This window comes from Octodon degus, unplaced genomic scaffold (genome assembly GCF_000260255.1).
Source record: "Octodon degus isolate 3935 unplaced genomic scaffold, OctDeg1.0 scaffold00042, whole genome shotgun sequence".
Classification (NCBI taxonomy): Eukaryota; Metazoa; Chordata; class Mammalia; order Rodentia; family Octodontidae; genus Octodon; species Octodon degus.
This window is the reverse complement of record NW_004524618.1, coordinates 3635711-3660443: the sequence shown is the minus strand read 5'-3', so window position 1 is coordinate 3660443 and position 24733 is coordinate 3635711. Positions and strand designations below refer to the sequence as shown.

Sequence of the window (24733 nt, the reverse complement as noted above, 5' to 3'; positions counted from 1 at the left end):
GATAATGACGCACCTCACGCATGAGCCCTATGGACTTTCATCCGCCTCCCACACCTCACTCACCACGTCTGTGTTCGGTGTTGATGTGATGCTTTCCATGTACACTGGAGTGTGTAAAGCTGTGTAAAGGTGAGATCTACCACCAGATTCATGTTTATATCTCTATCATACGGAACAAAAATAGTACGTGATAAACCCTGAAGGTGACGTACTGAATTAGGAGGCTGGGCCTCTGAGCTACCAGGAGGCCGTGATGGAGCCCTCTAGGCATCAGTGACGCTAAGGGCGCTGAAGAGGAAGCACGCCCCTCTCCACTACGTGAGACCCACAGGTAAGACGTCAGCAGTCTGTAAACCAGAAGAGGCCCTTGCCAGCAAATGGCCACGCAACTCTTGATCTTGGAATTCCCAGCCTCTAATTTAAGGTGTTGTTTTTTTTAATAGTGGCCCAAATTGACTATGACAGGAGCAAAGATTGTCAACAACTGATTTAGGGGGTAAATGTTATTTTTGAGGTAAAAGTTTATAGTTAAGGATGGAGAGATACCGGAAGGTTTGTCAGGAGAGGTAAAACTTGAGCTTAGTCATGAATGAACAGAAGGCATTTGATAAGCAGGACAGGGAAGGCGTGCCAGACACAGGACGCTGACACAGGAAGGACACAAAGACAGGAAACCACAGAGCACTGAATGGCGAGTCTACACCACAGGAGCCTGCGCTGGGAACAGCACGGCTCCTGGGAGAGGAAGCCCAGGGTCGACCCAAGTGTGGCACTAGGAGGGCTCTGAAGCCACACTAAGACATTTATATTACACTCTGACGGCACCAACAATTTACCAGCACCATGGACAGACCAGAAATGTTCCTGAGGATAAATGCTCTGGCTATGGCAGCAAGTAGGAAGAAGAACACAAAGGGAACTAAGTCAGGGCAGAGGGAGGCCCATGGACAATACCGAGCCATCGCAGCACACAGTAACAGCGATGGGAGAGAGAAGGAAAAATATTATGACGAGTATCAACACTAAGCAGTAAAAAAAAAAAAATAAAACAAAACACTAAGCAGTAACTCGTACAATGTGGCATTCATTACAGTAGCGCGTTTGTGACTACTGTCAGAGAGCTAACAAGTACGCCCGGAGGAAGGGCTTGCCACTTTATTCTTTTGAAGCTTTATGATTCTGAGCCACAGAAAGGTATTACCTATTCAAAAAACTTAAAAAATTTGATCTCCATAAGCACAGTCATTGGGCCTGTTATTTCACTTCTAGAAACTTCTGTCCTAAATCAGGAGCTAAATGCCTAGTGCTTGATTAATTGGATAGATGAATGAAAGAAAGGAAAGTTGAAGGTCCATGAAAAAACAAAGGTGTAGGCCTGAGATTTACAACAAGAGAGAAATCAGAGTGACAGCCAGAGTACAAATGGTTAATCAATGAGACCAGGCCAGCAGGGAGCCAGGTATAAGCAAGAAAAACAGAGGGATGCAGTAAGGGAGGCAAGCCATTCCTGTTTTCCTAGATTTTAATCTCACCGCTTTGCCCAGCTCAGCTGTCACTGCTTCCTTTCCTCTCTCTGTCCCAATGTCCACGCTCCTGCCCACCCAGCCTCACCCACCTGCACCACACTCCAGTGACAGGGAACTACCTGCCCTCACTGTGCATGCCACTTTCACTCAAGCTCTTCTCTCTACTTACCGGGCTTCAGCCCCCAGGCCCCCATGTGCCAAGCGAGCTCCTGTCCACCCTGCACCCCCACCCGCCCTACCCCGCCCACCCTACCCTATAAGGCCCCTGCTTATCACCCTGACTTCCCCAGGCCGACTGAAGGGCCCTCCACCACTGCTTCACGTCCTGCTCCTGCCCTCCAGCCTGCACTCACTCCTTCAGAATAACGATCCCACAAGGAGCGACTGCTTGTCACTTGATTCTACCTCTTGTAGGAACAGGAGCTTTGTCTTTCCACCTCCACGCCTGTCCCTGACACTGCACCTGCCCAGCGCCGGGTGGCAGAGGAGCACCGACGCAGCGTTCGAGCCGCACGCTTATAGTCACCTTTTTCCGAGGCCGCAGTCTCTCCCTCCACTCCTTCAATTCTTGGCTGTGCTCTTCATCTAACTCCTTGAGTTTCTGAGTCTCGTGTTCAACCAACAGGTGGCATTTTTCATTCTGGAAGTAAAATTTGGATTAAATAAATTTCAGATAAACTAAACACGGTTTAACAAATACAAATTTCTTCGAAAATATTAAGTTATTCAAACATAAAGCCTTGTTTAAGTTCAAATTCTCTAAAAACTAAGGCCCAAGAATTACGAAATAAGTTTCATTTTTGGTAAATTTACAGCTAGGTCTGTTAAAATACCGTATGAAAAGAAGAGTAGAATTAACTTGGCCCTCACTACCACTTTTCATCAGATGGTACCAGAATGCACGGGTGGGTTCTGGTCTACACTGGAAAGCTAAGCAAATGTCTAGAGCATCCGCACATTGTCTACACTACTCTGATACTTTAAACATTTTAGGTTATGCTCTAAACAAGCTGCCCATTGCCAGTAGGATCCAAAAACAGCCCTCTCTACATTTCATGGGGGGAGGAAAATGCCTATCACTTTAAAAAAAAAAAAAAAAACCTAAAATAAAAACATAAAATGAAATAAAATAAACCTAAAAGAAAATCTACCACGTCCTTGCAAAAGGAAAAGAAATTTTAAATTCAGAATCTGACAAAAACTGTATCATTTTGTAAACCTTTCAATCTTTCTGTAAAACATCATTTACTCAATAATGCTTTTACCTTTTTTTCCCCTGGTTTGAGACAGGGTTTCAATACATCGTTTCAGCTGGCCTGGGGCTCGCTATAGCCCAGGGTGACCTCGATCTCCCAGTGATGCTCCTGCCTTGGCCTGTGGAGCGCTGAGATTCTAGGTGTCTGCCACCTCACCTGGCTATGGACTGCTCTACACTAACTTCCTTCGTAGGTTGTAATTTAGCTACACGTTACACTAGTCTTGGTTTTATAAAACATGAACAGAAGTCTATTATACTAAACCGACCTTCATTTTGGTTTATGCAGGAAACACAGCGTCTGCACTTCAGAGCGGTCAGGAGAGCCAGCCGCCCCTGTCCTCAGGCACCGCACGCCTCCGCCCAGCCCCGCAGTCTGCCACCCTTCTGCACCAACCTGCAGCTGATGCAGCTCTCTGACGTTGGCTTCGCACTGCAGCTGAAGATCCCGCATTTGATTTTCATGTTTCTGATGCTGTGCCATTCTCTCATTTTTCTGCCTCTTTTCCTCTTGTGCAGCAAACTGGAGACAAGAACAACAAATTACGTATATGAACGTGTGATTTCTACATATTCTAAAGGCACGGGTGAGGAGTTTAACAAAATTTAAAGTACAGTAAGCTAAAGCTGCAGACAATCCTATCTAGACTCCTCGTGGAGTCTCATGACCTGGGCAGGGAAGGGGAAGCAGAAATACAGCACTTCTGACTACAGACCCTGGCCTCCAACGACACTGCTTAGGGAGCTCAGTTAACCTGTGCAACACATCTGCAATTGCTGAAGTACCACAGCAAGAGCAGTTCTGACTTCAACAGCTGTGCAAACAGGTGGGCACACCCGCAATCTAAGGGCTTTGGGAGGCTGAGGCAAGATCACTGAACACAGCGTTGGCAACTTGACAACTCAATGGGACATAAAGGGGGCAGAGTCAGCAATGTCACTCAGTATGAAGATTACGGGTTCAATACCCAAGACTGCAAAATAACAAAACACCATCCCAGCCATCTTATTCCTGTAGGGCACAGGCTTTGTCTGGGGTCACAGGGAATGTGCCCTCCACAGTCCCCGCCCGGAGAAGACTACACTGGAAAATGCCATGCACACTGCCCCACCAGTGAGAACCGATACCAAGGTGGCTCTAAACATTTACAGTCCAAGTATGTGGCCCTTCAAAATCATTTAGAACCTTAATACTTAGAAGAGAGTAATTTGCTTATTTACCTGCTTAATTTTGTCACGGTCCTGATCGGGTGTGGCTGTTGAGTTGATTCTCAAACTCTTCTTAAACATGGCCATGCGAGTCTTGGCTTCACTGCGCTGGATCTTGGGCAGCCTCGCTCTCTCCTGAGTTTGTCGGTTTTTCAGTTCTTCAATGAGCCGCTGATTGTAACGCTGCATCTGCTCTGTTTCCTAGGAGTGTCGTGGAGGGGATCAGCCACTCAGAGCCCACAGAAGCGCTTAGCAGGGACATCTGTTTCTCACAGACACTTGCTCCTTGTGGCAGTGAGCAGCAACGCATTAGGCAAAAACTAATTTTAAATAATCAGTGATGAGCCTTACATTGAAATTCTTTACTAAGTAGAGAAAATCCACATTTTTAAGATACTTGACCACAACTGGAGCTAAAATAGCTACCTCTGAGACATGAGATGAAGACCACAATTTCAGGGGGAGCGCGCCTGTGCTCATGTGCCGAGGCCGGCTCTGTGGTTACTGCGGAAGGCTCTCACAGGCTCACCCGCACTGGTGCAGGCTGCCACATGCTGGGATTAATTACCTTCCCTACAGGAAAGAAGCTTGCAGTCAAGATACAACTAACTCTGAAGTTCACCGAAGAAATTTTAAGATAAAAGAAAGGAAATTAAGAGATTCATTCTCTAAGAAACATAAAAACTATCTTTGTAAATTTCAAAATGAATGAACAACACAATGCTCCTTTAACCTTCTCATGGCGCTTAAGTAGCTGATGCCGCTGCATGAAGTACTGGTCTTTAAGTTGCTGCTTGAGCAGCTGGTGTTTTTCTTGCAGGTGCCTCTCTTCAAGCTCCCAAACTGCAGCTTCTCGAGCTAGAAGGATGTAATTTCCACAATGTCACTGGACTCTTTACTAACATACTCTCCCATTCATTTTAACATTTACATCCAAGTGCTCGACACATATTACCTTGTACATATCAACTAACAGAGCTACAAATAAAACGTTATAAATGTAAAGATAATGTCTATTACCACTTCCCATTCTATTTTTATATCTTATAAACTGGAAACATCCTACCATGAACATCAAAATTCTGTTTTGTCATTGTAGAAAGGAAAAAAAAAACCAAAAACCAAAGCTAATTTATAGTAGGAATAAACACTTTTTTTTGGGGGGGGGGCAGAAGCGGGGATTGAACTCAGGCCCTTGTGCTTGCTAGGGAAGCAAGTACTTATTCTACTGAGCCATCTCCCCGGCCCCAACACTTTCAATCCCATTCCATCACATAGCTATTAAGTACACTAACTATAAAGGATAACATCACCTGGCCAGGAACACACTTTGAGATTGCTTTTTTGTTTTGGTTTTGCTTAATGGTTCTGGGATCAACTCATGGGCTCGTGCATGCTAAGCACCTGATCTACCACTGAGCCACCACCTATTTTAAGTATATGCTTATGTTCATGTCTATGCCATAAAGGAATTCTGTATCTTGCAGTAGTTCTTAATTTTAGCTTTTTCCTATTTACACAACTTTCTTATCTTTTTCCTTAGCACTCTGGCAAAGGAAAGCATTCAAATATCGTCCTTGGTACGTCTCGGCAGAGCTTCTGAGGCATCACTCTCTGCGCACACGCTGAGGAATCTCACGTACCTCTCATGAGCTGCTGTTTGTTGTTCAGGCACTCCCTCTCAATGTTGGCCAATTCTGCCTTCTGCTGCTGGATGATCTTTTTCAGAGAGCCATCTAATTCTTGCTGTTGCTTCTGAACAAAATCTTGCTCCTATTAGACACAATTAACCACATGTTAGTATCTACTGAGCTAAGCATCCATTTAAGTATGTGACAATCTGTATTAGTACTCAGTAAGATTTATGCATTCATTTTGTGGCACTGGGGATCGAGCCCTAGGCATCAGGCATGCTAGGCAACCATCCCACTACTGAGCTCAATCACCACTGGCTAACAAGATTTCTAAACCAAGTTTACAAACCTAGGAGGATTTGAAAATCACCAAAACTATCAGCACATATATAACATACCTACAAATATACAATATAAATTAAACATCCAATTCAATTCGAGAAAAACTTTCACAATTACAAATTATTCTCACTTCACTATTGAGAATGACACAAAAAATTTGATAGCCCATTCATAACTAAAATATCCTAGGACATTAGCAGCTTTGAGAAAACAATAAATTTATAACTTGTAAAACTGTTCACTCCACTGTTACATAACTAGAACAAGAACAAACAAGAAGAGCCCTCCAGGAAGAAGAGCAATAATGAGCTAGGAAGCAGCAAGGATGTGGAACTGTGGGCTCTATTTTTCTAAGTTACCGAGAGGAAGGAAAGACCGCCGTGACTGCACTAGCAGTGGGAGAATGACTCTTTCTACAGCCGTGCTTGAAAGGAAGCACAGTCATTTGAGGGTTTGATTAGAAGTAATAGATGGCTAGAGAGACACAAACTAGAACTACCTGGAAAGGGAGTTAATGCTGTAAATCTACAAACAAGACTCCCATAGTTGTGAAATTCTATCAACATATTTGGAATTTACTAATTAATTCAACAAACATTGAGTACCCACAATCTGCCAAGTTTATGCTTTCCATTAAGCATAAACTGCATTTACTTGGCATCGAGTAAATCTGGATCTCCATCCCTTTCTTGGCAGTGACAACAGCTGGGGATTAACTCACGAGATCTGGAGATCAATTTAACTGCAGATTTAAACTGTATTAAGATTGAAGTATCATATCACCTATAATCCCTCCTCTTGAATATCGAAAAGATCAAACCCCCAAATCCATCCTGGAACTTCTTGGCCTTGGACAGAGTAGCCTGGTCCTCCATGCACCCAGGGGTCCAGCAGGTTCTCAAAATCGCTGCCTCCTGACAGTACCTCTGGAAGTACTCACTTTAGACTGTCATGCTAAAGTAACGTGGAGTCAGAGATGGTCACGTTTCATTTACGTCACCACTTTATTTTAGCACAAATACAACTATGCAGTAGCAGAAAACAAAGACTAGGGAATTGCCTCTATAAAATATACTCTCTTGACTATAGTTACCTAGTATGCAACTGTTACCAGCCAAAAATTTTAAAAGAATATTTAAATACAAATTCGAATAGCTTTTTGAATTTTATTAAACAGATACAAAATCTACAAGCATGTGTTTCAAAAAATTGTAACAAGGAATGTTGTTCAAGCTTCTTTTTCCATATATATGTACGTACAAACATACATGTATGTATGTATGTATGTATGTATACATGACTGTTCATTCATTTGTGAGTCTCCCTGTGCACTTCAGGATGGCCTTGAACTCACTATGCAGCCGAGGCTGACCTCAAACTCATGGCAACCCTCCTGCCTCAGCCTACTGCATACTGGCATTACAGGTGTGTACCATGCCCTTACAGTAAATATTTATAATAAAATTAAATTGTTTCTCTAATCTCAATTATAAAATTTCTACATGAAAGCATGTTTAATAAACTTATCACCTAAAGACATAGTAAAAAGTTTCTTCTGATCAACAATCATTGGTTTGCACAAGTAATTTTCTTTTAATCTTCGTGAATAAAAACAATGGGTCTACCTTAAGTGGCATATAATCTTGCATTTAGATTCAAAGAAATCAAATGTGAAGTACAGAATAAAGTGAATAAATACGTGAAAATAAAAGGTAAATATAAACCATGCTACTAACATGAATATAATTTCTTATCTATGTACATTTTGGTAACTATTATCACAATATATCCATATCTACCCATGATAAGAGTTTGATTCAGCTTCTTGGTCTTTTGGCTAAGATCAAGTGAAGAGCTCAATTCAAAGACAATGTTCAGTAAGCATTTAGCAAATGCTGGGCACTGTGCTAGTTACTGGGTTACTAAGATAAGAGTTTAGCTTTTAAAGACTTCCATTATGCTGATCTCTAGCCCCTTCCTTCAGCACCACACTTCAACAGTTCAAAAGTGCACCACAAAAGACAACTAGGATAAAGGGCACTGATTCCAGGTCTCATAATAAGTGAAAGGACTGCAGACGTGTACCCCAAAGCTGCTCATATTTAGGGTAAGCAAGGGTCGCAGTGGCTACAAGGAGCAAGGGGAACCAGTGCTATGCTCCAGGAGAAGCAGAACAAGATCAGCAGGTGAAAGCCACGGCGGGCAGGCTGGTCTTCGAGACAGAGCATCACTGTGCAGCTCAGGCGGCTCCCACTCACGCCACCCGCCCACCTCACCTCCGCCCCCGAGCCCTGGGACTACAGGTTTGCACCAGCACATCCGATGCAAGAAGCAGTTACAAAAGCAGTGTACGTAACAAGCAGAGTCTGCAAAGAACCCAGCTCCTTCTCAGCTGCGTGAGGAAGCAGGGTCTGAACAACAACATACTCAGAAATATAAAACACTTTTCAGATTAAAGTTAAAAATTATCTGGTAAGGTTCCTTACACACAAATTAATATATTTAACCTTAAAAGAAATGCAACTTTACTATTATTGGGTACTCATTAAATTTTTTAACTTCAAAAACTAAATATACATTTATAATGGAATGTGTAGCTAGAAATTACTTTTAGGAACTAAGAGAAATCTTACGTTCCATAAAGACTGCACAAATTATATTCACTTTAAAAAAAGATGGGTTTAGTCACTAGAAATAACAGACAACAATCAAAAAGCTAGTAAGGGTAAAAGTCATTTTAAAAATTAGTCACGCAAACTGTTAAAAGATTGCCTCTTACAAGTACAAATTTAAATTGTGATAAGGAAATTCTACCCTATTAGTTAAATAACTGTAAGCATCAAAACTACAACTATGGGATTTATAAAACTAAGAAAGGATTATGATATATTGAGCTATTTATACAGAATTTTATTCTTTTAACTCAAAAAATTTGTATAAATGGCAATGATCAGAAAAGTGATTGTACTTCACAATGTCTCCTGATTTTAAAAATTCCTTGATTTTCTAATTCATTTAGAAGACTGCAAAAAGAGTGAAACATCTGCCAATAATTTTTTAAATATAATTTTGCAAGCAAGAAAACAAGAGAAGTTGAAATCAAAGCTGTATTCTATCTACTCCGGTTGTGTATTTCGACTCTCACAAATGAAAGCTATAAATGAGCTAGTCCTCCCATCTGGAAACCGTGAGAAAGAATACAGCCTGGAATTCCAGACTTCAGTCAAAACTACAGTGACAAGAACGGCAACTCACTGTTCATTATTGACAGTTAAATAAAAGGAAACTAGAGCTAAATGGAACTAAAGTCTCCACTTCATCATGGCTTTTCTGACCATATCCATAATTGAAACATCTATATATAAACATAAGCAATCAAAACACTTCACACAAAGATAAAAATCTAATCACAGCACTCAATTTCTCACATGTGCGAAACTTATAAAATACTACTGGGAAGATATTTTACTTTTCTTTAAAAAGATGAAAATCTCAAATTAAAATCTGTGGTGGAGCAAATTTAAGAGAAGAACGCTATTTTAAGGGTTCTAGTTCCAGCTCCGCCACCAAGAGGATGCAGCCCAGCCCTGCATGAGGGCGCTGGCAACGAGCAGCAGACGGCAAAAGCGCACGTCAGGCTACTAAGAGTATCGTCGGTCCTGACGCAATCATCTACCAATTCCCTACACTTCAGAAGACGAAATTAACAATGAACAGGCACATGTGAGTCAAAGAGAGCGCAGGTAGAACAGCAGAAGGCACCCTCCCACAGGCACTTGCGACTTACGTCCTGCACTGGGGCGCGGAAGACTGCGCAGGAGGACAAGTGAAAAGACTGAATCATGACCTGAGCAACACCCTGTGGATCAGAATACAGTGCACCTCCCAGGTGAGAATACATCTGAATGACTTTCTGTAAATGTCAGGCATAATTATGCAACGTTATGTTTAGTTTCTTGAAACCTAGATCCGGTGAATTCAATTACCCAAGGGGACTCTCTCACTGTAGAATGAAAGATGTGGACTCCTTCAGCAGTTCCCAAACTCTAGTGTTTTGCTGTTGTTTTTTAAACCAGCAGAACCTCCTTTTTAAAAACTCACCCAAAACGTGTTTAAAAAGCAAAAAGCAGTGCTGCTGTAGTTCAAGTGGAAGTAGGAGCTCACAGACCGTCCTTGCCTGCAGCGGCTCCTGCAGGACAGCCTGAAAACCACTGCACTAGGTTTCAAAAAATTTAGCTCCACAACTACAGCTATTATTAATGAATTCCTTTTTAAAAAGTAAATTAATTATAAATTAGCAAGTTTGAGTGAGTCCATCACAGGGAAACATATACCTTAAGAGTTTAAACTCTCCAGTTTATAGAAGAATTTACTCCTACTTTCAGTTTCAGTTGAAAAAAATGTAGAGTGCCCCCCCCCAAATTATGTGAAAAACTATCAGAAAAGACATATCTAAATATTTGGTCACCTGGCATTCATTCAACACTAAACCTTCGATTTCAACTTCAAAGTCTGATACATTGCCCTTTAGAATTAAAGAAGTCTATATTCCTTTATAAGGCAAGACTATATTGTCATTTACCATCTGGTTTGAAAGCCAAATGAACCAGAAGTAGAGGTGTGGCAAGCAAGGATTTCCTGTGCACGTCTGTCAAGAAGGACCGCCATCAGCCAGCAACCCCTGGACCGAGTGCGCGCGAGCAGGGGCGGTGCAGAGCGGCTCCTTCCGCCCGCCCCGCAGGCCCAGGTGGGGCTGATGGGGGTGGGACCCCAGACCCAGGCTAACCATCGGTGGGCCCCCCAGCCGGCCGCCCGCACGCGCGGAGCGGCCCTGAGCGCCACTCGCCCCAAGGCTTGGTCCGCTCTCCCCCACAGTGGAGCTGTGTGCTGTGCGTGCACCTAGAGAGGCCCCGAAGAGCGCCTGCCGCACAGGGAGCGCGGCGTTGTTATCGACACTACGTTAGTAATCCCCATGGCAGCTTGAGGCAAAAATGGATTACCGGCTCACGGCAAGCAAAATAAAAAGCAAAACAAACTAATTTTATTCAAAAAAGCCAGCTTTGCTATATTTTAAATTCTAAGATTATACTTTCCTTATTTTTCATAGCATATTCTTTTCTCTGAAATGATAGGGACAAACAAATTGGGTCTAAAAATAACTTACTTGACAAAAAAAGTAAATATGGCAATCTCTGTCATAGTCTCAGTGGTAAAAGTTTGAAACCACTTCTAAAACTCACATAAAACCATACTGAAAGACTAAATCAAAGCAGTAATTAACATATACTTGATGTGTCTTTTTTATTGACATTTTAAACTAAAAATTGGGCTCATTTATCTATCTTTGCCTCTAGGATTAATACAAACTTAATTATTATTATTTTTTTTTTTTTGGCAGAACCGGGGATTGAACTCAGGCCCTTGAGCTTGCCAGGGAAGCGCTTATTCCATTGAACCATCTCCCCGGCCCTGCAAGCTTAATTAAAATATTCACCTTTTTAGTATAGAAGACCTTATACAGTCATGTGAGGAAATTCTATTAAAAATATTTACTTTTTTTTAAAATTTTATTTATTTGTGTGTGTGTGTGTGTGTGTGTGTGGCCAGGTCAGCCCACCAGGGGGCGGGGCTGGCTGGCATGTGGTGCTGGGGATTGAACCGCGGTCTCTGTGCTTTGCTGAGCTTGTTCTAAGTAGGTGCTTTAGACCACTGAGCCATCTCACCAGCCCTAAAAATATTTACTTTTGTGAAGAAGTAACACATCATATGACAAAGTCTTATCAATCTAAAATTTAGTTTCTTTAACTCTGTATTAGTGAAATAGTATACTCAGTAAACTGTTAGAATCTGAATTGAAAATAAAAATAATGTACTTAAAATCTGATTTTTTTTTTTTTATCTGATTTTTTGAGGGCTGGCCAGATAGCTCAGTGGACTAAAGAGTCTGCTTGGGCAGAGCACAGCAGCCGGGGTTCGATCCCCAAGTGCCATGCCTGCCCCGCCTCCAGGGTGCTCTGAAACTCAACTGAGACTGGGCATCGTAGCACACACCTGTAACCCCAGTGCTTGGGAGGCTGAAAACAGGAGAATCTCTACAAGTCTGATCTATGCAGAGACCTTGTACTAAATACATAAAAAATAAACAAATAAATAAAATCTTATTTTTTTAATTGGTTTTTCGAGACAGGGTCCTGCTATGTAGTCCATGCTGGTCCTAAATTCCTAGTGATCCTCCTGTCTCAGCCTCTTGAGTGCTGGGATCACAGGTGTGTGCTACCACGCCCAGCCAAATTCTGATTTTAAAGTTGCCTAGGTCGTCATACGGCTGGAAAGTAATGTTTCACCTACCATTTAACATTACCATTGACCATTTTCCTTGTAGCTTCAAACTTTAGAGAAATAACAACCTAACAGGCATTCTTTTCCTAAGCACGATGTTTATAAACTCACCTCCTTTCTAGTCTACAATTTTTCTATTAAACACTGATATCACACTTAAAAATACAATTTCCATCATGACTAAAATTTGGTAACAGTGGATTTTACATTAACATATTGTTTCTTTCTTCTGGATTGAGCTTTCTAAACAATTCACTCACTTTCTTATTAGCAACTTAAGTATCAGTGTGAATTTAGTACTAAAAGAAAAATCCTGGGAACCTCTGGATGGGGAAAAAGTCATCATAGAATAACTACAGTTAACATCTACCCTTTCCGCCAGGTTTCCTGGGCTGTGAGAAAACGCTGCTTTCTGGTTTAGTCACATTCAGCTGCTGCCGTTACCTGAACATGCTGGCTTTGTGCAAGCTCCTCTTTCCTGCGTTTCAGGAGCTCTTTTCTCAGATCTTTGGGTGCTTTCTCCACTTCATTTAAAACCTACAGTGTATGAGCACGCAGGAAGTGGGGAAATAATGCTTTCGCCACAGCAAGCAAGCACGTGAGAAGACAAGCTACACGTCAAGGATTAAAGCTGTTTAAAAGGTCCTTTCAACATGCATTAGCGTGTTAGTTGGGTGAAAAAGAAGAAAAGGATACAGCATGCATAATTTCAGCGCAGAAAGGGACACTAAGCATATAAAGGTTAATTAGTTGCTTAATTAACCACATATGTTCTCTTAAAGGAAACAAAGGCAATCAGTGAAGGGTAACTTGCAGGACTCCTGCTGAACTACAGGTGATAAACTCAACTGACCTTGACAGCTCGGAAAATTATACTGACATTGTTTGAAACAATAAACATAAGAAAAACTACCAGTTATAAAAGTGCAAACTTTTATAACTGGCTTGATAATACCAAAGAAATAATTCTACATGAAATCCACTTAATGAGACTGGGGGGGAGGAAAAAAGGAAAGGAAATCTTAGAATTTGCAAAGGAGAAACAAATGGGCACTAAATTTTTTCCATTAAACACACCTTTTTACACAGTGTGATAAAAACAAACATGTCTGATGATTTTTTACAATGACAGTAACATTCTCCTTTGCTAGCAATTTAAGCCACACTTGTCAACTTTCAAATCTGTAGTATAAACACTTTAAGTTTGGTAAATTCTGATTTATTATACTTCATATATGTTATAAGGTCTTCTTCAAATCATTTCAAAATCCTAGATAAGTATTCCATCTACAATAGCTCTATAATCTAACTATGAAAAACAATCATGTGTTTACAAGTAGAAGCACCAAAAGAAACCAGATTCCAAATCACCACATGCCATCAATGGTCAGAAAGACTGATTCTGATTTAATATAGTGTATCTAAAATTTTCCATCAGTAATCTCTCATGAAACCAAATCACCAATAAAAGAAAGAGACTCCCCAAATGCAAGAAGTTTAGCAATAAAGGAAAAATACACAATTACTTTAAATATGCATTACATGATCTCAAACACGTTGACTAGCTAAAACTCTAACTCAAAACAGTAACTGACTAGAAATCTATTTATTTAGAATATCACATATATTTAAATCATCTGATACAAAGAATAATTTCTGAATAAAAACTACCCATACTCTTAAGGAAACTAGCAAATATTCCTGTAATGGTAAATAGAGTGGTTGCACACAAAACATGGTAAATGGTCACAAAGTTAGTTTTTAGAAGTGGCGGCCACTTCAAATGCAATTATGCGACAACACTGTTTACTGACACTCAGCTCTCTTCTATTTGGCACAAGAAGCACACGCTAAGTAGGGCTGAGCAGAGTGAGGGAGGCTGCTTCTCGTGAAGGGCAGGGGGTATGAGGGTTTTACATACTTTCTACTTTTTTCTTCAGAATTTAAAATGTTACAGTCAATGAATCTGGGTGATTAAGATGTGTAACAAAAATAAAAATGAATCAATATTTGGTTGAGATTTTAAAATTCTAATCCTAATAGAGTTATTTACAATTATTTTCCTGGGATCTTCAGTAATATTAAAAGGCAAATTCACCTCCTGTGCTGAAGACATAGTATAAATCATAACATTATCTCTGAAAATTCCTTGGATGTAAAGTTCTTAGAGTTTTAATTCGGCAATGAAAAGACAATAATAATAATGGAACTCTTCCTTACGCATCAGTGATAATCTTTTATAGAAAATACTAAAGCAAATAAATTCTGTAACAGTTTGAAACCACACTAGGAAAGATAAAGAATTCATACTAATCAATTTATAGCTATTTTCCACTTTAAGTTCCTCAAAGTACCTCCAAATTTGTTAAGCTCAGAGATATTTTTTCAAATTTCAAGCTACTCAATAGTTTTTGGTTGGCATAATGTCCAAGAAAATGAATAATGTTAATCAAAAAACGTACTGAAAGTATGAATTAAGGACAACAGATATGAAATTACTGGTACCCACTGGCAAATACCAACGAAGGTTTCTTGAAAAATATTGTCATTGTCACATAAGGCCTTAAAATCTGTATTAATAAAAGAGAAATGGTAGGTTGGACTATGGATTAGACCTAACTTGAAGACCTGCTTAGGGTTTAGCTAGAGGGGGTATTTTGGATTGGTAGTTATTAAACTTGACTGTGCCACGAAAGCCTCTCTTTTTCCAGTTTTCTTGCTAATAAAAAGTGAGGGTGACATCTGCTCCTACTCCACCACCTCACACCACTGTGGGGAAGACAAAATAAAGCAGTGAATGGGTGCTATTTAGCTACCAGGTACTGCTCCTACTTCTGTAGGCCATGTTAAATTTACATTTCAAAAAATGTTCTAATAATTAAAAACAGTATTTAGACGTACCTCCTTCTTTCGATTCTTCAATATATTCTGAAATTTGGACAGCTCCTTTTCTTGCTCTCCTTTGATGCGTTTGGCTTCATCTCGCAAGCGATTTGTGTGCTCTTGTTCGAGTCGTTCAATAGTCTGTTTCTGCTGCTTTTCTAGATTCTCAATTTCTTGGTCATATTGTCGCTTTTTATTCTGTGAAGTATAGGTTAAGATGACTTAACTTTCCTAATATGCACACTTATGGATTAAAGTGAAGATATTTTCAAAGAGCATATAACTAGTATTTAAATTAAGTGCCACAACCCTTTCAGTACTAAACAAATCAAATACCCTGAACTGTTGGAAAGTGTTCAGGAAGTAGCATTTTACCTAACATGGAAAACATTTTTATTTTCATTCTGCAAGTAGCAGAAGCTAAACATGTTTAGACCAATCCAAAAGGATGTTCAGTTGCTATGTATTACTTCAGTTAGAAAACGAAAGTATTCATTCAATAAAATTTTTTGATAAATCAAAGGGCTCACCTGAATTGGCTTTAATAATGTAACATTATTCATCGTTTTGAAATTTACTCTTCTTTAAGAGTCTTAAAATAAGTACCCCATGGTACTAAAACAAATATTTTGTAATTATAAATCAACTATTTCAACAAAATACTCTTACTTGTATAGGACTTGAATAGGCAAGTCTGGATAGATGTATAATTAAATATTTGCAAAAAAACTTTTTATGAAATTGAAAAGCAAAATATTTAGGAAAATATGTGGAAGGAAAAGAGACAGTTTTCATATAGGCCTGGAAAAGAGAATACAAATACTACAAAAATATACAATGAAAACAAATTTTCATAGAAATCTATATTTTTCTACCACATAAAACCAACAAGGCCTTATTTCATGTAAAACAATCCTCACCATCTAAAATTACACAGGAAGACTATATACAAACACAAAATTTATTTTAAATATTTCTTTCCTAATCCACACTAAGTTACATGATCAACGTAAACTAATAAAATTTTGCATCACATTATTAATTCCTTCTTAAATTTTGGGCATAAGAAAACCTCAAGGACTCAGCAACACTTGACCAGCACTGCTCCATTGGTAGCAGTGTACAGGGCTGCGGGGCCTTCCTACAGGACCCGGGGAGAAGGAATACCGGGAAAAGCTCCTCGGAAGTTCTCATACTTAGCCAGGCTTGAAGACAACTGCTTTAGCTCCAGGCTGGTTTAAAATCTTAGCTTCTAAACTGAAAGAGTGAATTAAGTCACTAATAGGCACAACTAAGAATTCTTTGGCTTCGTGTTTCCAAGTTTTCATGACAGACAAGCTGGGAAAAAATAAAGACCCTGTCATACCATAAGTCAGTGAAACAAAACTGAAACTGGAAAATTCTTCCAAGAAAGGAATTTTAAAAAAAAAAAAAAAAAAAAAAGACATCTAGAACACCAAAAAGTAAAAAGAGTAAAAGAGTAAAGGCTACAAATAGATCACAAAATCAGGAAAAATCTAATGATTCAGAACAAATTCTAAAACCTTCCAGTTGTTTATTTTTTGGTTGTTTTTTTTTTTTTTTTTTGCAGAACCGGAGATTAGAACTCAGGCACTTCCCCTTGCCAGGGAAGCATATATTCCACTGAGCCTTCTCCCCGGTCCCTTAGTTGTTTTTTTTTTAAAGCACTAAATATTATTAACAAAATAGTACAAAAATCTAAGATGTTACCATCATTTCTTGCTCAAAGCGCCGGAAAATTTGTTCTCGCTGTTGCTGTAGTTTGCCATTGAGTTGCTGTTGAGCTCTTTGCTCCTCTTTCTGAAGAAATCTTAATTCTCGAAGCTCCTGACGTCTGACAAAAGTAATGACAAAGAAGGAGACTGCAAAAATTACACCTTAGAACAAATACTTTTTCTTTTCCTTTTTTTTTAAACAAAGCTTTAAAAATTCAGGGCTGAGGCAGGAGGATTACTGTGAATTTGAGGCCAGTCTGGGCTACAAAGTGAGTTCAAGGGGGTCTGCCCCTTAGCTCAGTTCTTTAACTGGCTGCTTCAACAAAGCAGTCAGGCTCAGGTTGCTGTGGTTCGATCCCCACAACACAAGACAGCCAGTCATGCCTTGAAGGCATTCGGAGCAAAAAAAACAAAAAAACAAAGTGAGTTCAAGGCCAGCTTGAGCCATACACTGAAACCTGTCCCAAAGGGGGGGGGGGGAGTTGTTTCTCTACTCACCTAAGAAACCTCAATTCTTCTGTTTTAGAATCACTATCTGTAACTATCTTTGACGTTGTAACACTCACTTCTACACCATCAACAATAAATTTGCGTGTTTTCTTCAGTGTTTTCTTCTGTCTTCTTGTTTCCTAAGAGAGATTTTAATTAGGCTTTCAATACAAAATACTGGATGCAGAAAACATATTATTTGAAAATAAAATACCTGAACAGCATGAAGACTATAAAATAAGCATATTAAGTAATACCACTCCTCTGGGAAACCAGTTACATTACCTTAAATCTCATCTGAGTTAGATTTAACTTCACAGAAGAAATCAAGTATTTTAAAAAGTGAGAGATAATGTGCATATAAAACTTGTATGATAGTATATAATTAGGCACACGCAACGACTTTTACGTGTCGATTAATTTTTCATCTTTCCACTTTTGTGAGTTCAAGGTACTCCTGTTTCTTCACTGACAAAACATTTAATAATTAATTCCTTGAGCTAGATGCTGTAGTATACATGTGTAATCCCAGCACAAGAGAAGCTGAGGCAGGAGGATCACTGTCAAGTTCAAGGCCAGCCAGGGATACAGCATGAGACCCTGTCTCAAAAAGCTGTGGGAAGAAAAAATTCCTAAGGCTCATCCCTTGAAAAACTAAAGCGATGGGTCTGCGTGTGGCTGTGTTTTCTGAAGATTCTCGGCATCAAAATCTATTCAGTCAGTAACATCTGCATCACAAGTACTCCTCTACATGGGACCACAGCTAGATGCGCCGTGCCCCAGCCACTAAAAGGGTGGTGTGCTACTACCCGCTAGACAAGAACGACCCACTAGCTAGCCACTGCCTCAAATTTCTTATCAAGACCAAACTCTGTTTCTCACCAGGTACCTACAAATTTTAAAATGTAAATAGAAATAGTACAAATACACATCTTTGTAAACAGATTAAGTATAGAGTACAGAAGGTTAGAAAAAAGAGAAAAAAAACTTAAAAGGCAAGAACACAAAACTTAAAATGCATTAGAATTCTACAAAGCCCACTCCTGGGACCCTTGGACCACCCTCTGTCTATACTGTGCCACCCTCTGGTTCCCTAGGTCCTCCTGCTCCTCTCCCGAAAGCCTGACTAGTCACTGCCCCAAACTTCCTGTACAATCTAATGCTGGCACGCTCCAAAAAGCAATTCTACTCTTTTGCCCTCCAAATTTTCCATTCCTTCAACTCCTAATAAAGTACAATTAATATTGCCTTAATTCTCACAAAAGTATTTGCCTTTATTTTATTTTGTATTTTCGGGAAGGGTCCACAGGGTGTTCAGGATCTTACTACTAGATCAGAATCATAGTGATCCACCTGTTTACAGTCTCCCAAGAGCTGGAATTACAGGTGTGCGCCACCACGCCCAGTCTCAGTTGCCTTGTCAGTACACCCGGGGGGGGGGGGGGCAGCAGGACGGGACTGGCAAGGCAGGCCGGGTGATCGAGCCCCAGGCTCTGTGCCTGCTTGCAGGTGCTTTAATCTGCTGATTTAATCTGCTGAGCAATATATTTGGCCAGCCCTTATATTTGCTTTTTTAAAAGAGACTATTCTGTAATTAATTTTGGACTGGAGGAATTTCGTTTGTTTGGGGGGGGGTTAGTATATTTTGTTGTTACAGGGTCTCATTACACAGCTCAGACTGCCCAGTGCTGGGATTTATAGGCAGGCACCACCACACCGACTATGGATGGCTCAGCCTGCCTGGACATGGGCTGGCAAGGCATGTGGTGCCGGAGATGGAACCGTGGTCCAGCCACTTGCCTAAATTGGCCTAAGCAGGCGCGGTAGTCCACTGAGCTATCTCACGGGCCCATGCAGGAAATAATTTCGGATTGGTAGAATTCCAGTCAGTGAAACACAGTGAACTGGAAAAAAAGAAAATAATCCAGATAAGACATGGAATCCTCTGCAGTAGCTAGGTAAGGTGACCAGTCATGCCCTCGACTCCTATCATTAAGGTAAGTTTTCTTGGATCATTTCTGAATCTTCTCTGCTGCTTATCAACCCAAAGTCTCTAACAAGTATTTGAGTCACCTACACTGGAAGTCTGTGGGCCTTTCTGTTAAGATATTAATTCCTAAGACCAATCCCAAGATTCCACACAGCTCGCCCTATTAAGTCTAAACACACTAGGATTTTTGAGAATTAGGCTCTGAACAGCTCCACATGTACTGGGGTTGCAGGTATGGGTGTCGTGTTTTCCTTACTACGGTCCTCGCAGGAGCAGCAGGGCTATACGGAAGACTGGTCACCTGAAGGAGCCAGTGGTGAGACAAACATTGTTTATAGCCTAATATGCTTTACTTATCATTTATTTTTTTTTTGTAGGGTTTCACTACGCAGCTTGGACTCATTGTGATTCTGATTTCTGCCTCTCTAGTGCTGGGACTATAGGTGTGCGCCACACACCCGGACTCCATCACCAGCTCAGCACATCCAGGGGCAGGGCTGGCAGGCATGTGGTGCCAGGGATCGAACCCTGGCCCCTGCACTTACCCAAGCAAGCACATAGTCCGTTGAGCTATACTGCCAGCCCTCTAACATGCTTTAAAAAGAGATCATTCATGGCTGGGCATGATGGTGTACAACTGTAAGTCCAGTACTGAAGAAGCTGAGGCACAAGGATCACTGCAAGTTTAAGACCAGCCTGGGCTACAAAGTGAGATCAAGGCCAGCCTGAACTACATAGTGAGACCCTGTCTCAAAAGAAAAATAAGAAAGAGAGAAGAGAGAAGAGTAGAGGAGAAATGGGAGAGGGGTGAGGGAAGAGGGGAGAAAGACAGAGAATTCTTTTAATTTTATAGTTCTTTCATATGCTAGTGAGCATTACCACATTTTACCTAAATATGCAAACTAAAACCTGTAATGTACCATTTGCAAAAAAATAAGTAAATTCTAAAATTTTAAAGATTACAACCAAAATCTCTCCTCTTTAGTTCTTTTTAACGGATTACTTTTGCAGCTCAAAAGAATCCATAGGGTTACAGTTACACTGTTTTAATAGTGTCTTAACTGTAAGAAATCACTAAAATCAAAATTGCCAAATGACAAAGAAAAACCTAAAAAAACCCAACCACACCCACTTACTTGCAAAGACATCGACCCGTTGTCCTTAGTTTTACTTAGGAAGCTAGAGATGGATAAATTCAAGTCAATGCTGCTATTATCAGCAGTGGAACCAGTTCCTGAATCAGTATCATTTTCCTTCTGATTCTCAGATTCTGGCAGCAGTACGGTTTCAGTTTTTGATAAAGCACCTGCTTCTCCTTTATTCTCTGCATCTTCAGAGTTGATGCTAATACTGGGAACGGGAACAGGCTGAGGCTCACTGAGCTGTGAAGCTGGAGGAACGTGGGGCTCCGCGGCCCTTGGCACGTCCTGTGGGGCTTCTTCCTTCTCTGCATCCGTGGGAGGAACAGCTCCGTGAGCACCCCGAGTGTCACCCCCGACAGCCTCCTCGCCGGTGCCCGTCGCTGCACTTCTCACCTCTGTTGCTTCAGTGCCGCTTGACTCGGTGGCTTCCTCAACTGCATTTGTCTCTGGTTTCCCACTGGTGTCTAACAAGTGCTCTGAATTGATGGGCAACTGTTTCTCATGTTTATTTTCCACAAATTTGTGATCTACACCGTTAGTCTCTGTGATTTCTGTAACAGGAGAAACATCTTCTGTGCCACTAGCTGTAGGACCCTCCGGGGCCTTCCTTACGAATTTCTGCGCTCCTTCACCCGCTTCCTTCACATCCTCACTCTGTTCGCCCTCAGTGCTGCTTTCAACTGTCTTCTGAGCAACATCTATTTCTTGACTTTTTCCCACCACATCATTTGCATCATTGATCACATTTTCCTCTGTTTTGCCATCTTTTCCCAGTTTCTCATGTGTGTCTTCCTTTGCATGTACAACTTCACTGTCAATTACATGAATATCTACCTCTTTTTCTCCAGTCTCTTGAGATACTAAATCAATTGTATGAGTAGTGGTATCCTTACTATCTTCGGATTTTACAAGTTTATTTTCAAGCAGTGGTTGCTTTTCCTGATCCCTCTCTTCCTCAGGTTTCAAATTATGTTTAATATTTGTTTCTAAAGTGATCCCATTACTCTCTTTTCCTTCACTGACTGAACTCATAGCTAGCATTTCTTGGTCTTCTGCGTCAGGCAGACCATCAAGCTTGGGTCTCTTCTCCCTTCTGCCATCCTCCCGGGGTTCTGCCGCTCTGTCAGGGCCCTCGGTCACATCCCCTGCCTGTGTGTCCCTCACATGTTCCTCAATACCCTCCACGGTTTTTTCTGGCTCATCAGTGCAAGGTTTTTCGTTAACAACTTTGCTACTTGAGTTATCCTCAGAAGCACTGTGTTCTGTTTTTTCTGAGACAGACTCCAAAATACAAGCATTCTGCGAAAGTTTATCTTCCTCAGAGCTGGCAATACTGAGGTCAGAGGAGGCACGCTTATTTGTAGGTATCGGCTAAAAGAGATAGTACATATTTTTAGTTTTAAAACATGACCTCAAGATAATGACCAAGACAATGTTTATACATATAACAATGATCTGATACCTGCATTCAGTAAAAGCTGAAGTTATACAAATAATAATTTTTCAGTAATAAACGTAAATAATAATTTCAACCAAACATGATAAAAATGGGTAGCAAGGAGTACACTTACTCTAAAATTAAAGGTTTTCTGAAAACTGTTTTTCAGATTAACCCTTAAGATATAGCTGCAATCATATCTCAAAACTCTCCTCTTAAAAACTCACTAAAGGAAATTTCCTTTCAAAATACTGACCAGAGAATTTTCTATTTCCTCATCATCATCTTCCTCTTTGCCATCTTCAACTTCTTCTGTTACCTCAGCCTTTGCCTCTGCAATCAGTTCTCGAATTGGTTTATTGGAATCAATAGTCACAAAGGGATGCTGTTGATCATTAAAAAGAGAACGCTCAGTAACAACTACAACACCTTATAAAGTCAGTGTCCAACACATATGAAACACATTCTAAAGCACTAAATAAAAATGCAATCTACATGTAGAAAAAACACAAATAACTTCAGAAGACGTTATATCTGGAAAGGATGAGGGAGAAGAGACTGAGAAAAAGTCGTGACTGCCAGCAACTAGATCTGTGCTTTTTTCCCCTAAGAATCTGAAGAAAATTTGTCAAAAAGCTGACATACATGCATTTTTCATTTTGTCTGAAAATTTCATAATAAAAAATTAAAGTTTAAAACAAATTAGTGTCATTGGTTCTTAAAAAGTAACAATTATCTACATAAATCATATCAAAATCTCAATTTTTACAAAATGGTAAGAACCTTTAGAATTATGAGAAGTAGCTACAAATATCTGTTGTTTTTAAGATGGCTCTCGCACTGCTGAAGAAGATGCTTCATCTGCTGGTGAGGGAGATGCTCACTCAGTGCACTGCACTGTCTGCCACAGATCCGGGCCTTCCAGGGAGACATTAACCCCACGCGGCCTGCTGCTATTACACCGCCCTGCCTTACCTGTAGTAGCTGAGATGTAGTCCACCTGGCATCCACATTCTTTTCTAAGCATTTCTTCAGAAAGTCCTTAAAATTTGAAGACCTTCAAAATAAATTTTGACAACGATATTCAAATAAAATTCCTTGATAAGTCAAGCTTAAGTTTCATTCTGTAGGAACAGTACTGACATTAGAAAACTAGCTAATAAAATTTTATAAAACCTTTTCTTCTGAATATATACAATAGAAATAAATCTAAACAGGAACACAGTCAGTGAGACATAGCCATATATTCACAAATATATCAAAAATTCTAGTGTACTAAATTCCACAACTATAAACCAACCACATATATGCCTCACCTTCTCGCAGTGCAGCAAATATCTTTTTCATGTAGAGCTCATTTAAATTTTCAAATACATGAAAAATTATTTGTAATTGTTTTTATAGTCCTTTAATCTTTGTGTGTGCGTGTGTGCGTGTGTGTGCGCGCACGCGTGTGCTACACACGTGTGCCAGGAATCAACTGAACTCAAGACCTTGACTTGCCAGGCAGGCACTGTGCTAAGCTATATTCCTCACCCTAGTCCTTAAATCTTAAAAACATATCCAAAATCTATTTTGTAATTCACATGGTATTTATCCCATATACCCAAATTAAATACCCTTGGAAAACTAAAAGAAACAAGTTTTGCTTCTTAAAAATCTTGGTTTAGGGGCTGGGGAGATAGCTCAGCAGTCTAAGCGCCTCCTGGGCAAGCACAAGGACCAAGGTCTGATCCCTGGTATCACATGCTGTGCTGGCCCCAGCCCGGGGCCAATGGGCCGGCCACCAGGATAGGGCATGACAGCACACACCTGGAATCCCAGCAGGAGGGATTACAGAGGCTACAACGGGAGGATCACAATTATGAGTCTGAGTTACATAGTGAGATCCTTTACCAAATACATAAATTTAAAAAACAATCTTGGTTTAGAATAGCGTACCATCTTGACGGCTGTGCTAATGTAGGGGGTTCGGATTTTGCTATTTTTAGCAGCACTCGCATTGGATTTAACTCGTGATGAGGTGGTTCTATCTCAGCCATTTCTATTAAAGTGATGCCCAGGGACCAAACATCAGCTTTGTAGTCATATGGTCTGTCCTTTGATGTCTCACACATGACCACTTCTGGAGCCATCCTAGGAAGACAGAGAATTTGAAATTAAGATGCTTAAATTAAACACAGTCGTTGAAACCACAGGACAGTATAATAAACTATAGAGACAGCTAGGAGTGGTGGTGCATGCCCGTAATTTCAACACTTAGAGGAGTTTGAGGCAGGAGGATTGTCATTGAGTTTGAAGCCAGCCTGGACTATTGTGAGTTCGAGGCCAGCCTGAACTGCACGGTAAGATCTGTCTCAAAAAAAACAAAAATAAAAACAAAACTCATGTGGACAAAATTAACCAGAGATAACAACTGCTAGCCATGTATAGCGGTGAACATCTATAATCTGAGCACTTTGAGAGATGGAGGTGGAAGATCACAAGTTCAAGCCCAGCTGAGGCAACTTAGCAAGATCTTTCTCAAAATACAAAATAAAGGGCTGGGGATATAGCTCAGTGAGAAAGTTCTGAATTTTGGATTTTTGCCCAGCAGTACAGCACGAAAAAACTGCTGACATGACTAAAATTGTAAGTTCATATAGGCAAAAGTTCATACCTACCAATATGGTGTGCCAATAAAGGAATCCCTCCTTTGAATTGTCCTTGTGTTTTTAGCTGACACTCCAAAATCGGCTTGAAATAAATAT

At 40.3% G+C, this 24733-nt stretch overlaps 1 protein-coding gene across 2 annotated transcripts in view; it reads right to left on the bottom strand.

Annotated features, from left to right (window-relative positions):
* Slk (STE20 like kinase) overlaps positions 1–24733 on the bottom strand; it is a 100680-nt gene that overhangs the window by 535 nt on the left and 75412 nt on the right. The window contains exons 5-18 of one of the 2 annotated variants that reach the window (XM_004631509.2): positions 24647–24719; positions 23925–24119; positions 22959–23040; positions 22240–22368; positions 20540–21916; positions 17423–17553; positions 16920–17043; positions 15207–15386; positions 12750–12842; positions 5634–5763; positions 4724–4848; positions 4003–4191; positions 3179–3304; positions 2053–2166 (exon numbers count right to left, since the gene is read on the bottom strand). In XM_004631509.2, the coding sequence (XP_004631566.1) occupies positions 2053–2166; positions 3179–3304; positions 4003–4191; positions 4724–4848; positions 5634–5763; positions 12750–12842; positions 15207–15386; positions 16920–17043; positions 17423–17553; positions 20540–21916; positions 22240–22368; positions 22959–23040; positions 23925–24119; positions 24647–24719 (3068 nt within the window). The remainder of the gene's footprint in view (positions 1–2052; positions 2167–3178; positions 3305–4002; positions 4192–4723; positions 4849–5633; positions 5764–12749; positions 12843–15206; positions 15387–16919; positions 17044–17422; positions 17554–20539; positions 21917–22239; positions 22369–22958; positions 23041–23924; positions 24120–24646; positions 24720–24733) is intronic. The other variant, XM_004631510.2, reaches the window with a different exon arrangement.